General features: G+C 37.3%; 1 protein-coding gene across 3 annotated transcripts; it reads left to right on the forward strand.

The window, feature by feature from the left end:
* The first annotated feature begins 9,113 nt into the window (after nt 1–9,113).
* Nucleotides 9,114–15,248, forward strand: exoc3l1 (exocyst complex component 3-like 1). Of its 3 annotated transcripts, XM_056452226.1 has the most exons (14): nt 9,127–9,204; nt 9,272–9,375; nt 10,524–10,699; nt 10,773–10,992; nt 11,394–11,806; nt 11,915–12,204; nt 12,286–12,403; nt 12,510–12,635; nt 12,717–12,817; nt 12,906–13,016; nt 13,137–13,407; nt 13,492–13,647; nt 14,448–14,581; nt 14,694–15,248. In XM_056452226.1, the coding sequence occupies exons 2-14, from the start codon at nt 9,336–9,338 to the stop codon at nt 14,878–14,880; spliced, it is 2,343 nt and encodes a 780-aa protein (XP_056308201.1). In that variant the 5' UTR covers nt 9,127–9,204; nt 9,272–9,335; the 3' UTR covers nt 14,881–15,248. The 3 variants fall into 3 exon arrangements, with proteins under 3 accessions (XP_056308200.1, XP_056308202.1, XP_056308201.1); XM_056452225.1 differs by having other exon boundaries at nt 9,114–9,375; XM_056452227.1 differs by having other exon boundaries at nt 9,114–9,375; nt 10,773–10,848.
* Nucleotides 15,249–15,841: the final 593 nt, after the last annotated feature.

Consider the following 15,841-nt stretch of genomic DNA (forward strand, 5'->3'; position numbering starts at 1 on the left):
TCTGATAATATTTTTTCTTCTGCAGAAAGTCTTACTCGTTTTATTTCGGCTTGAATAAAAGCAGTTTTTAATTTTTTTAAAAACATTTTAAGGTCAAAATTATTAGCCCCTTCAATAGTCTACAGAACAAACCATCGCAATAACTTGCCTAATTACCCTAACCTGCCTAGTTAACCTAATTAACCTAGTTAAGCCTTTAAATGTCACTTTAAGCTGTATAGAAGTGTCTTTAAAAATATGTAGTAAAATATTATTTACTGTCATCATGGCAAAGATAAAATAAATCAGTTATTAGAAATGAGTTATTAAAACTATTGTTTAGAAATGTCTTGAAAAAATCTTCTTTAACAGAAATTGGGGAAAAATATATAAAGAGGGGCTAACAATTCAGTGGGGTTAATAATTCTGATTGCAACTGAATATAAATATACTATTTTGTGATTTTGTTGTGTATATAAATATTTTTTGTGTGATAAATATTTAAATATTTATATAATATATTAATTACTATCATTTTAAAATTATTATTATTACAATTATTGATTGATTTGTAACTTTATATATATACATTTTATAATACTAATTATATAATTTCATTTTTTAACAAAATCAAATAGTTACTGTGTGAGCTGTCCAAATAAAGCCATCCTTTTTACTGTGAAAATTAAGCATTTATTATTCAGATTCGTGTGATCGTAATTACTGTGAAAATGCATTGCACATTCATGGGAAAACCCACTTAAATAGTCTTAGATGGCTTAAAGAATTATGAATTGCTAACAGCAAACCTGCAGGATCCGCGCGGACATCGCCCTCTGCCGGAGGACAATCAAAACACAACAGCGGACAAAGTATGAAAGTATAGTTTTCTCATGAGCACCAAATTAATTCAAGACGACGATTATTGCTTTAAAAAATAACTGGTAATGCAATTTTACAGCGTTATATTTTTTTTATAGTTTATTTAGGGAACAATTTATTCAAATTTTTTAAATAGCCTATGTAGTTTGCAAGGTCAGTTGGTTTAGGTTTTTTTTGAAGATCTTAAAATGTTTAATACAGTTTAAATTTAAAGTTTAAAATGTGTAAAATGAAGCAAAATGTTTAATAAAGTTTAAATTTAAAGTTCAAAATGTGTCAAATAAAGAAATAAGTAATTTTTTGTTAAGATGTCCTGTCAGAAGTCGTCTAAAAGCTCTAATAAAACTTTGTAAAATAATAAGCATCTTTCTTAACATTAATCTACTTCAAACTTGGTAGACAGGATTTTTTTTAAACAATTCTACATTTTATAATTCCAGACACAGTCATTAGCACAAATAAATATGAATTATTTTGCGTGAATGGGCTATTGGGGACACTTGTAAACAAATGATCTCCCCCGCGCTGCCAAAACGAAGCCTTTCCCTTGAGAAAGACGCTAAACACCGTGTCAATTCAACTCGACTGCACCGAAATAACGCTATGAATTTAAACATTTTCAACGGTAACTCGGTTTCTTGTGTTCCTCTTAATCCAAACAACATAAACGCGGTCATTGTAACATGGCGCTGTTCCTCCCTCAGAAAGACGCGGGACGATGGGAATTCGCGAAACGAGCTTTATTTTGAAGGTGCCACCTATTTGCAGCTCATAAAAACAATATTTAGGTTGTGCTTGAGCGTTACCTCGCTGAATAGGCGCTATTCATGCGGGGTTAAGAGTGTAGCGTGGGTCCTGTGAGGAGGTAGCGTGGGTCCCTGTGTTTCTGGGAGGAGCTGTCAGGGCTTCGGGGGACCTGGAGAATAGCGGCCCGCCAGAGTCTCTTGCTTGGGTTCGAACTGCGGTGATTTAACTGCATAATCGGATTGAAAGTGAGCCGCGGAATTTATGTCAGTTCACATTTCATCAAACGGAGAGTGTGAATTGAAGTCGACAGAACAGAGGGTTAATCCAGAACTAAAGCCAAAATAATTAGGGGCCCCCCGTCTAATCTCCTGCTCATTCTAACACTCTTGAATGACATTAAAATATGGCAACGCTTGCTGTTGGCAGTCAGATGTGTTGCCCAACTTTAAACGGGCCAATCAACGTTTTGCGTGGAGAAGCAGAGGTTTGTTCGTGAGATCCAACATAGTTTTGGGTGTCAGCCAGAGAAGTGAATAATTCAGACAAGTTTATGATTTCTTGATAAAATGTTTAAGATGATTTACAACTGTAAATTAAAATAATTACATGTTCTCTGTACCAATTACATATCTAGTCTAACATGTTTATTTTAGAAAGCAAGCTATAAGTTTAAGATTGGGATTGTTGTAGCCTACAACTTTTTACTACTTTCCAAAAGTCAATATCATGTCATTCAAATCGCTTAAAGGTTGGTTTTTACCCTGAGCAGGGGAGAGCGGGGACGAAAATAGCTTATCATTTTTCATAAAAACCTATTTTTAAAATTAATGTTTTAGACAGAAATATATTTTTGCTGTGTTTACAAACTCATATCTGGTGGTATTTTGAACAAATGTTTAACAACTTCTAAATAATTTAAATTTAAAGATTAATTGCACATTATTACTTTTGACCCGTCAACAGGGATGAATGTAACACATGGGTGGGTCAAAAGTAACACAAAACGTTTTGCTAGATTTACTGGCTTAATCTTGTTTATTTAAAATATATTTGACTATGACCTTGTTAATGTTCACTGAAAAACATATTTTGCCCTTTATCTTTGCAAAAAAAAAATTAAACTGCATTTTCATTTTAAATTTCACTTTCATCAAGGTTTCAAAAGCAATTCGACAATGCACAATCTTACAAGTTAAAAAAAAATTATTGGATATATGCATTCATTTGATAAAACATGTGATTCAAAACACTGAAAACTCTAACGTGAAAAATATGTATGGCTATTAGCAATTGGACATAAATAACACTGATACTTTCATCCCCGCAAAAACTCTTGCCATTAAAACCTGATTTACTTTTAAATTGGAAAACTCAGACATTTCATACTTAAGGATGTGTTATTGCACTAAATAACCTGTAGATTGATCATTCATGTGATGCATAAAATGAGAAACACAACTTGTAATAAGGAAAAAACAAACCGTTACAATAATTTACTTTTTGGACTTAAAAATAGAAATTCGTACCTAACCATGGGACACGGCCCCAAAATCACATGATATTTGTCAGCTGCATCAAGGGTTGCATGCTGAATGTGCTGTTGTAGCCTGGAAAGCAGATATTGTCAGGACTTTGAGAAAATTGCTTTGTTACTTTCGTCCCATGTTGCTTTTGTCCACACTCTTTCCTATACATAAAAAAATCTTAAAAACAAGCATAATTTTTTTTGTAAGTTACATGTATGAGCAGATCATTTTGTAGCATGAGTGTATAGTGTACCCTCAGTTATAAACAGATTTGTTTTGCTAAATTATCTAGAAAGTTATATGAAAACCAAAAACATTATATTTAAGCTTTTCTCACTTTTCATTTACATTTTACATGTAAATTTAGTCATTTAGCAGACACTTTTATCCAAAGCGACTTACAAATGAGGACAAGGAAGCAATTTACACAACTTAGAGCAGCAGTGAACAAGTGCTACAGACAAGTTTCAGGTGTGTAAAGTCTAAGAAGCTAAGCATTAGTAAATTTTTTATTTTTTTGAGAGAAAGAGTACAGTTAGTGGTATAGCCAGAGAGGCAGTTACAGATTAGGAAGGAAAGTGGAGACTAAATAGTTGAGTTTTTAGTCGTTTCTTGAAGACAGCAAGTGACTCTGCTGTTCTGATGTAGTTAGGGAGTTCATTCCACCAACTGAGCAGATTGAATGCGAGAGTTCAGGAAAGTGATTTCTTCCCTCTTAGGGATGGAACCACGAGGCGACGTTCATTCACAGAACGCAAGTTTCTGGAGGGCACATAAATCTGCAGAAGTGAGAGCAGATAAGAAGGAGCAAACTTTTTCACCTACTTTTCAGACTGAATTTAGTTAATAAACACACATTATTTAACTAATCAGTGCAGTGTGGAAATTTGAAATATTTATATTTGGACGTCTATGCAAGTTAAATCTCTTAAAAAACTTAAAAAGCAGATACATATACAGAAGATTACTTCTTTTTTAGACCTTTGTCTACCAGTGTTTTCACCAAATATTAAATGCATGTTAAAAGGAAATGTCCAAATTGATCTGCGAAGTATATATTTCAAAAATTATTATTTGAAATACGTGCAGCACGGTGGCGCAGTAGGTAGCGCTGCTGCCTCACAGCAAGAAGGTCGCTGGGTCAGTTGGTATTTCTATGTGGAGTTCGCATGTTCTCCCGTGTTTTCTGGATAGATTAAGGGTGTGTTCAATCTTGGCTGGTTTGGTTTGATGAAAACGAACTCTGGTGTAGTACAACAACTGAAATATAAATATAACATGGACCAAAGATATCCAAACAAACCAATTAAAAGGACAAAATACTCAAGCATACTTTTATGACCTAAAGGACCAAGAGAGCTGAACTACAAGTTTGCAAAAAGCCAAAGTGCATGGAATATTCTCAAATGTTGGCCAAAATTTGTTTCTCAAAAATCTGTACAAATTACATACAGCCTAACATGTTTATTTTAAAAAACAAGCTATAAGTTTAAGATTGGGATTGTTGCAGCCTAAAGCTTTTACTAGCTACTTTCCAAAATTCAATATCATGTCATTCAAGGTTGGTTGGTCTTGAAAGTTGTTTTTTACCCAGAGAAGATACATATAAATATCTTAAAAACAAACATAGGCTACACTTTTTTAGTAAGTTACATGTATGATTAGATGATTTTGTACCATAAGTGTTTAGTGCACCATCAGTTATAAACAGATTCAATGCTAAATTATCTAGAAAATATTAGTGCCAAAAATCATTTGTAAAATAAATTTAACCTTTTCTCACTTATCACCTACTATTCAGACTGAATAGTTTAAACACACATTATTTGACTAATTACTGCAGTGTGGAAACTTGATATATTTATATCTAGTTTTTGTAAGTAAAATATTAGTTTACAGAAGATTACTTTCTTTTCTAGACCTTTGACTACTAGTGTTTTCACCAAATATCAAATGCATTTTAAAAGGAAATGTGCAAAATTGATTTGCAAAGTTTTTTTATTATTACTTGAAATACAGAAACTCCAGAATCTACTGTACAGATTAAGGGTGTGTTCACACTTGACTGGTTTGGTTTGATTAACTCTGGTGAAGTCCAACAACTGAAATATACACTCACAGGCCACTTTTTTTAGGTACACCTGTCTAACTGCTCGTTAGCGCAAATTTCTAATCAGCCAATCACATGGCAGCAACTCAATGCATTTATGCATGTAGACATGGTCAAGACATAGCATAGTTGTTGGTGCCAGACGGGCTGGTTTGAGTATTTTAGAAACTGCTGATCTACTGGGCTAAGAACAGAAAACTGAGGCTACAATCTGCACAGGGTCACCAAAATTGGACAATAGAAGATTGGAAAAACATTGCCTGGTCTGATGAGTCTCGATTTCTGCTGCAAGATTCGGATGGTAGGGTCAAAATTTGGCATCAACTACATGAAAGCATGGATCCATCCTGCCTTATATCAACGGATCAGGCTGGTGTAATCGTGTGGGGCACACTTTAGGCCCATTAGTAACAATTGAGCATCATGTCAACCCCACAGCCTACCTGAGTATTGTTGCTGACAATGTCCATCCCCTTATGACTACAGTGTACCCATTTCTGGTGACTTCTTCCAGCAGGATAACACGCCATGTCATAAAGCGCGAATCATCTCAGACTGGTTTCTTGAACATGACATTGAATTTAATGTACTAAAATGGCCTCCACAATAACCAGAACTCAACCCAATAGAGCATTTTTGGGACGTGGTGGAATGGGAGATTTGCATCATGGATGTGCAGCCAACAAAACTGCAAACTGCAACTGTATGATGCTATCATGTCAATATGGACTAAAATCTCTGATGAATTTCCTGTATCTTGTTGAATCTATGCCACAAAGGATTAAGGCAAAAGAGGGTCCAGTAATGTGTACCTAATAAAGTGGCAGATGAGTGTACAGTAAATACAACATGCAACATCCAAACAAACCAATTAAAAGTACAGAATTCTCAAGCATACTTTTTTCTATCTTAAGATTCTGTTTAAAAATGTATAATTTTATATTTGTTTGTTTAATTTTACCTAGAACCAAGAGAGCTGAACTACAAGTGTGTAAAAACTCCAAGACCTTCTTTTATTTTCCAAATCTTAAGCCAAAGTGCATGCAGTCTCCTCAAATGTTGCCCAAAATTTGCTTCCCAAAAAACTAACCCCATCCTTAGTCAAAATCCAAACCATGGCCACCACCCCATCCCTGACCACAGCACAAACTATGCAGGAATGTAAAGCATTTGCTCTAAAGCAGTGAATGTGCATTGACCATTGTGAATTATTCTTTAAAGACAGACATTTTTGCACTTAAGCAATTTGCAAATAGATTCCACATTTTCATGCAACTGAAAGCATCTTAAACATTCATTCAATTAGATGAAATGCTGACACTGAAGTTAGACTAAATTGAATTGTGATTCGGGGAGAACTAACTTTTAAAACCTAAACCCATAAAATGTCTTCATTCGACTATCCATGTCTGGGAGAGTTGAGAAGAAGCAGGAAGTCAGCCCAGGTCAGGAATGTCAGACAGGAAGTCCTCCCTGTGTTTGGATGACTACTTCTGAAATAGACTTCCTGTTCCCTTCAATCGGTAGGGTGGTGTTTAATTTAAGGTGGTGAAAGAGGAAGGTAACCTGAAAATACACAGCTGCATACCCCACGGCTGATAATACATAACTAAAGGGGTGGCAAAGTTAAGGACAAACTGGCAGAAGCAACTCTTGTGTAGAGTATATTTGTTTGGTAGATATAATAGATACATCTCCACCCTTATATGAGAAGCTACATCTCAGTCTGAAGGGACCTATTAGCTTTAGCGGAAAGGCTCTGTTAGTCTGTCATAGTCCTCTGCTTATTATGGTGCTCCTGCACAAACAACAGTCTAGTCACAGCTATTTTTAGCACAAACTGCTATGGAAAAACAAGAAAAACACAGGTCCATCTTGCGAAATTTACTTTATATGCTTACAAACTATTAAAGTACTAAGGGAAATTAATATACAAGGTAAAATATGTAATTTCCTTCTTTTTATTTAGAAGCAAACCAAATAAATTAGTGAGTAGACAATTTTGCCCCTCAATGTCTTGTTAAAAATTCGGCAGTATAAATAATCAAATAAACCACATTGGTAATTTGTAAAGTGTAAATTACAGTTGCCACACTAAGAGGATGTTCATTTACTGGATATTTCAGTGTTAGTTTTTTACTCTAAGGCCTGGTAAATTTAAAGGGCACCTATGATGAAAATCTTTTGGAAGCTGTTTGAACAGAACTGTATGTAGGTAGAGTGTGTCCACAGTCATATTGCGGTGATACAAAGACAATATGTCTCTTTTTTAAATTTCCTGACATAAAAATAGGACCCAAATCCCACCCATTTTGAGGCCCACCGCAACGTAGGAGTGCGGTTTTCCAGCCGCGTATTAACATGTCTCTGTTGAAACACATATAATCATATCAAAGCAACTGCGATTAAAAGATCTGTTGAGCTCGCTGTGATCATCAATCATTATCAAATGTGATCAAGCATGAGTTTGAAACTTTTTAAGTTTTTGAGTTTAAAACTTTTTAAAACTAAATGTAAATAAATACCCACTTAAATAATTTAAAATCACTGTAATTCATCACCACATCTGCATGTCTGTACAATTATAAAAGAAGACACTTCAATCCCTGTTTGTGGACATTAAATCAGGTTAGTTTTACATTAACATAACGGATATCCATGCAGCAGTGGATATTAACCTGTATCCTGTCACATTTGCCATGCAAAAACACTGCAAAGCTAAATGCGTGTGCTGTGTGTGTGTCCACTGTGTGTGTGTGCGTGAAATTTGTAACGACGTGTGTGACTCATCGTTGCAGAAAGGCTTGAATTAACTCCACAACAAATACATCTAATAATCATTGGGTTCTTAGTTCTGACTATATTATTATTATATATTATATTATTATAATAATATTATAATTATAAAGTTCTTACTATATTATTTATCACAAATGTTACGTGAGATCTACTTCCTTCATGTCTGTGACTGTGCTGTTTATCTGATGCAGCCGAGGTGGGGATTGAGGCACACTCTGACTGGCACGTGGGAACGGTGGGCAGGGAGAACTAGCATTAAAGGCACAGGCAACAAAAAACAGCTATATTGTGTTCAAATCAGAAGATCCAATATACTGAAAGGTATAATAAATAATCTGATGGGTGTTTTGAGCTGAAACTTTACAGACACATTCTGGAGACACAAAAGACTTATATTAAAACTTGAAAAAGGGGTTCAATAGGTGCCCTTTAATGACTAAATTATGTCAGAATGACAATACACAAGCTGTTGCAGAATATGGAATACCGAAGTATTAGTATTAGTGCCCAGAGACACTAAAGCCTCTTAATCAATCTATGCAATTTTACATCGCAGACACCCTCAATTTACCATTCCAGAGACCCAAGTAAATATAGTCTATTTTTATACACTTACTTACATCAGCTGTGTGTGTGTGTGTGCACTCATACTTAATTTTGTGATGTTTGTATGGGTTTGTGTTTGGTGGAGAATAGTCTGGAGAATAGAGAAAGGCATAAACACAGTCATGGGGTAAGTCACAGGCCACAACACTTACACAAATAAACACATTCATTAAGGGGTCTCTGAACCTGGATTCCTATCATGTTTGCTCTGCAACCAGCAGCTGTGAGCGATAACAAGCTATCGGCAAGAACTTTCTGGAACAATAGAACTGATTGGCATGATTATGTCAAGCCATGTAAAACCTTTGTTCGATTATCCCGTGCACTTCCTCTGAAACATATTGGATTATATCTACCTCAGACACAGAGAGGCAGTGTTGCACATAAAGGCCACCCCCACACTTACTGCTCACCATCTGGATCATTTAGAGGGCGGAGTGCCCGCTTTCCCTCCGTCCCTCTTGCGTTCTCTCCCTTCCTCCCTTCCCTTCCTGCCGGCCTCTGAGCAGAGGATGTGTCTGGAAGTGTGAGAGAGGAAGGCTGGCGGTGAAGTGGGTATGTACCCTCTCTCTTCTTCCCCCTTGTTACGCTCTCTGTCTCTGCTGATTGCTCTATCTGGCAGCACTGAGCAGGCCCTCTGGGCAGGGCAGTCTCTTAGAAGTGAAACGGTGGAACAACAAGGCTAAATGTCAGACGGAGACAAGAATGGCCGAGACAACCATGAAGGTACACATCCTTTCTGTTTGTTTACACTGCTGAGATTTGGAGTTTGTTTCTAATGTAATCATTTTGCACTGGTAGAGAGATCTTGAGTGTATATTTGCCTTCAGGTTGAAAGAAAGAGAAAGTAACCCATAAAATCAAATATATGCTGCAAGTTTCTGCCAGGGGAACCTTCATAATTGACCCCCAGACCCCCTAAGTGCCTTGACTGTTTGTCAGATATGTAACATGCCAGAGCACAGGACATTTAAGGGCTAATATATAAACAGGTGTAGCGATATATTAAGCATAATACCAATTATTCTTTAGTTTTAATGTATAAAACTTTATGAACATGGCTACAATTGACTCTGAGGCAACGAAATATGGTTTTTGCACAAGCTGTTGAGTTCCTGGTAAAGTACTTCACTATTCACAATTCTAAAGAACAAGCCATTAATAAGAGAAGGCTGTTACCAACATGATGGACAGCACAGCAACACCATTTAAATATGTAATTAATGAAGTCTAACTTTTGATCAATGTTTTAGTTTGTCTTTTTTAGACATTAAATATATTTCAAATTATATTTTATACTTACATGGTATTGTATGATCATCGGTAAACAGTATATGTTCATTTAAATACAAGGTCTGCATATGTAATGTTAAAAGATAATTAACTTTTCAAAAGCTGATGAAAAAGTATATGGTTAGTTCTGAATAGCTGGTAAGCTCTTGCAATTGGTCACTGCAATTGGCATTATGAACCTCTGAGAGTGTTTTGCATGATGCTGTCATTTATCATGCCCTAAAAGCTGTTTCTCAGTAATTGTATTCCTACATACTTCCCAGTGGGTGTTTCAGCTCATGAACACCCATGGGATTAAGGCATAAGAAATGGAAATTCTGAAACTTTTGACACATCTGAGTCATTCTTTGGAGAAGAGTTCAATTCATCTGCAGACTTAACTAATGTCAAACACTTTTTAGCTAATGTAGTCTTGCGCTAGTCTTCTCGTGACCACCAGGACTCTAGTGTTTAAGTCATTCAATGACCAAGTCAGGCAGCTGAACAACTGTTCAATTCACAATTCATTTTTTCTGCTGTGGCATAGGTCTTTTAGCTTAGTAACATATGGGCTACATATTTTTTCCCATTTTGATTGACAGAGGCCCTTGTTCCAGTCGAGGTGTGGCAAGAGCTGGAAAGAGCTGAATGTTTGGCACGGGGTGCTGCGCTGAAATGGGCTTCAGGTGTTTTTTGTCGTCCAGAGCATCTGGAGAAACTTGGGCAATACAAGAAAAGAGAGAGTCAACGAACTGCATCAATTCAGTCAAGGTTAAAGGTAAGTACTGATAATTGTTCAATTAGAAAGCCTCTAAAAATCTTTGCATAACTCTTTTGCATTTTTTCTTAAGTCAGTTGTACAGTCCTACCTGGAGGGTGTTGACTGGGGTCTTGGTCAATTGCGGGAGGCACGAGCTGAGCTAAGAGGTGTGTCACATGACTTGTACAAGGCAAACTTGGAGTCCAGGAAAAATTCTGAAGAAGTAACTACATTGGAAACACTTCGGGAGATTTCTGTTAGTCACTGTCAGCTTCTTGCTGCAGTAAGCAACCTGCCACGACTCTACAAAGGTTAGGGACGGCCCACTCATTATGCACATTATGTCTATCTTGCATACCCTCTGTGGAATTATGCCTTGGATCTCTTAAAGCTGAAGTGTTCAGTCTTTGATCTGCAGAATTTAGCTGCAACTTGTTCCAGCATACCTGTCTGGAGAATAGTAATTCTGAATAAATTGGTTTGCTTAATTAAAATAGGAGACACTCCTGCCTAACATCAGGTCTATATATTACATGCATATAAATTGTTCTCAGTTGAGTTTTTAAGTCTACTAAGCCAGAACAAGAATGTAGGCATTAAAACGGACATGTTTATAGTTAGACAGTTGATAACACTGGCTCATCACCCACTTAAATATCTGGATTTTTAAACTAATGCAAAACTATTTGTTATGTCTTCTCTTTTATATTAGTACGGAGTATGGTGCTAGAGACAGAAAGGCTAGTGGAGTCTCGGAGACTATTGGAAGCTCATGCTCGGCTAATGGAACTAGAGCGCTGGCAGGATGAGGTACTGCTACAGCTCCAGGGACCCAGGGGATCATCCGGAACTGAGTTGAACTCTGAGGATGAGGAGTTGGTGCGGAATTATTTTTCAGGAGTTGGACGGTTGGTAGATGCCCTTGCCAAAGAGCTCTGGGCAGTGGTGGGTAGTGGGTTGACACTTGCTCATCAGAACCCAACACCTTTTGTCTCAGCTGTACGGATAGTGGAACGTGAAGAAGCACTAGATCAGTTCTTTCTAGAGGAGCGAAGGTCAACTTCGGGACACAACATACCCATGCCAGCAGGAAGACCACGTAATTGGAGAGACCGATTCTTTAAGGTTTTATTGATTAGCATTGACTTGCTATTTGTAGAAATACAACTCAATTCATAAAGGCTTCTGAATTTGAATCCAATTAATATGTACTTGTTTAAACTTTTTGGTTAGGTAATGGAAGAGGCAGTGTCAGCACGCTTCCGTAGTGTGTCCTACTTGCACACTCGAGGACCAGGACTTGCAAGTCATTTGTCTGCGCTGCAGCACTGCATTATGGGAGATCTCTCAACAGTGCGGCATTGTTTGGAACAGTGTGTTCCAGCTCACTACCATTTAACTAGAGCTTACTTGCATTTCTGCCACCAGTTCTTGCAAACCCATCTTGGACTGGTTAGTGGATGGGAGTTAGAGGGTGGGGAAATCTTTGCTGTTCTTAACTGGGTTTTGCACATGTACAACAGGTAGGTACATCTTAGAGTCACATCTAATTTAGGCTTACTTGTAACAAAGAAGCCTTATACATAAAAAATATGTTCTTTAAGCTCAGAGATGATGGGTGAGCCAGCCCTTCTAGCTGAACTAGAAATTGAGAACCTGGGACCTCTCATATCTCAGGAAGGTCTTGAGCAGCTGCAAAACAAATATGTCCAAAAAGTTCGGGTAAGACCCTGCATGGGGATATTGTTTCTAGACATTTAACATTTTCCACATCTTGTCTGTATAAACAAACCACAAGTTCCTAAGAAGTTTTACTGTGCTTGTGTAGAAGAGCGTCTCAGAATGGATGCACAAGGCTCTAGAGGTGGAGCTAACAGACTGGCAAAGGGATCAGGAACCAGATATTGATCATGAGGGCTACTACCACACTAGCCTTCCAACCATCATCACTCAGGTACTTCAACAATGGCTTGATCTACCATCAGCAAGATTTTGTCTGATTTCACCACTGATAGATATGAATCTGCATTGTTAGATGTTAGAAGAGAATGCACGAGTGGCCTTGATGATAAGTGAAGCTCTGCGGGACCAGACGATCCAAATGGGTCTTTATGAGATGGAGAAGCTCCTCAGTCGGTGTGTATTTTTATCAATACCATGATATGACAGTTATAACGAATGAATTACAATGTTTTTGTTTTTTCCTGTCACTACATCTAAACAGATTTCGAGACGCAGTCATAGAATTTGGTAAGGAGCATCGCAAGGATCCAACTGTTAACAAGTTCTACCTCCATTACCTCCTGGCCTGCATCAACAACTGCATCATTCTCAAGTGAGATGGTGTACAAGTATCTTTTTACAGTATGTCTGTATTTATGTGAAGCTTGTTTGAAAATGTGTGTTTCAAAAAGTTTTAAGTGTGTTTATATTTGTACTTTAAATCCACTTCTAGAACCTCCACAGAAAGTCTGCAGCAGCAGATTTGCTCCTTCGTTTCAAACCGGTATTCACGTATCCCGCTTGGACCTCTGGCTGCCCTGGACCGTGCTGTAAGAAAGGCATGTCGATTAGTCATGGATCATCTCTTGTTTGAGTTGCAACCACATCTACAAGAGCTTCTCTCTAGTACCTGGCTGGACCAGGGAGATGTGACCCCAAATATGTGTGGGGTTCTAGAACGTCACTGTGAACTTTACAACAGAGTGCGACAACCATGTCGCCAGGTTAGTGTTTACTGAAATGACAGTCTTAAAAACAATTTCTGTAAATTACATATGACCCCTAAATGCAATCTTTATCATCTACAGAGGTTAAAGGAGGAATGCCAGTGGCTAACTGTTGTTGAGTATGTCCGAGCAGTGATGCAGAAGAGATTGGTCTGCAGAAGTAGCGATGAACAAAAGCAGCTGGCCCAGCGAATGACACAGGATGCTCAACAGCTCAGGGACCACCTTCAGAGCATGGTGAAAGCTCATTTTGATCCATTTAATTCTGCACTTGAGCATAGGTTTTAAACTCAACAACAAAACCCCTTAAACAACTCAGTTTGTGGCCTAGTCTGGCCAAAGATTTGGTCAAACCTGACACATAATAACTGATAATCTAGGAACTAAAAACAGTAATGTCCTTCATGTTTTTTAAAGGGGCAGTTCACCCTGACATGAAAATTCTTTCATTTACTCACCATTCACTTGTTCCAAACCTGCTTGAGTGTCTTTCTTCGATGAATGCATTGCAAGATATTTTAGAAACCAACAGCCATTGACTTACCGTGGTTTTTGTTGTTGTTGTTTTTTTTGCTACTATGGATGTCAATTGTTCTAGAACACATTGAAACAAACCTCATGCAGATTTGAAACAACATGAGGTAGAGTATGGTCCTGTTTACACCTGATCAATACATTCATTTGATGCATTTGATTTGTGCAAACGGTTCCATTTACATTTGGCCACATAAATGCGTCTCCACTAAACGGATATGATTCTGATCTTCAAATCCCATGCTATGTGCAAATTTAACTGGTTCACGTCAAATAAACCATCAGATACACGCTGTGGTGACCACTTATAAGTAAGGGACAAAGCCAAAGGAAAATAAATGAACTATGCCTTTAATTGCCACTCTAATGAAACAGACTTGAAGCATTTAAAGGTCTTAATTAGAAATTATAGAAACTTCCAAGCAGGATTCTACAGACAATCTGGACCCTCCTGCACAAAATAAAGTTAAATAACTTCTCTAATACCATTTTTACATCTAAAGGAGATTGATGGGACCATAGGCGAGGTGAATCCAACAGCTTTGATAGCTGCACTGGCTGACATAATCAATTTGAAAGATCCAGGCATGCTACTACTAGAGATTTCTGGATTATTAACCAAGTACCCTGATATAAGGTGAGATTTCAAACCTAGTATTCCCAACAGATCTTCATACAGTAAAACCTGATTTGATTTTTTTTTACCAGGAGATGCTATTTATTGTTATTAACGAAGTGTGTGTTTTCAGTGAGGAGCATGTCTCTGTGCTGTTGGATATAAGAGGGGACGTACCTAAAGAAGTGCGGAAGTCGGTATTAGATTTTCTGGACCAGAACGCACCGCCTTTACCACCAGGATACAGGCCTATATTTACAGAAATCCTGGTCCCCTCTTCCAGCATACCATTTTGTCTGCCTACTGCAAAGTGCACTTGAGAAACCATCTAAGTGAACTGTATCCGGCCATATGGACAGGAACTTCATTATTAATTCATCCATATCCATTAAGTCTAGCCTATCTGTTTCTGTTCTGTCTTGCCTGCTCAGTGCCATTATGATGATAAATTATACTACATTATGATCAAGCCAAATACTTTCCTATAAAACAATCTGTATAACAATTTGACAACACAGAAACAAGAACGCAGTGAATCTGGCTAATTGAATTTGTAATCACTTTTGAATGTAAATGTGAGTAAATCTGACCAAACATAGCATCCCCATAAACTTGTATATTGTGGTTCACTTTGTGTATATTGTGGTTGACTGTCAGTTATTAAAGTAATGCATTTTTAAACTAAATGTATCAAAATTGATTCATCAGTTCATAAAATCAAGCGTATTAAGCTAATAGTTATCGATGTACTGTAAGAGCATGAAAATACCAGTGCATATAAACTATCGTATTAACATTGGGCAGCATGGTGGCTCAGTGGTTAGCACTGTTGCCTCACAGCAAGAAGGTCGCTGGTTCTCCCCATGTTGGCATGGCTTTCCTCCATGTGCTCTGGTTTCCCCCACTGTCTAAAGACATGCAGTATAAGTGAATTGAGTAAGCAAAATTGGCCATAGTGTATGAGTGTGTGTCAATGTGAGAGTGTATGGGTGTTTCCCAGCACTAGGTTGTGGCTGGAAGGACATCCACTGTGTAACACATATGCTGGAATAGTTGGTGGTTCATTCCACTGTGGCAACCCCTGATAAATAAGGGACTAAGCCAAAGGAAAATGATTAAATGGATGTATTAACATCTCAAAACACTAGCAGGATGCAATATTTTTCGAGGTATATCAGTCAATAAAATATATATTGGATCTAATTCATAATCATTTTTTGACATTATTTGGTTACAAAAATGGCAAATAATAATAACAATGTGAAATTTAATTATTATTAT

The sequence above is a fragment of the Danio aesculapii genome, chromosome 25 (genome assembly GCF_903798145.1).
Source record: "Danio aesculapii chromosome 25, fDanAes4.1, whole genome shotgun sequence".
NCBI lineage: Eukaryota > Metazoa > Chordata > Actinopteri > Cypriniformes > Danionidae > Danio > Danio aesculapii.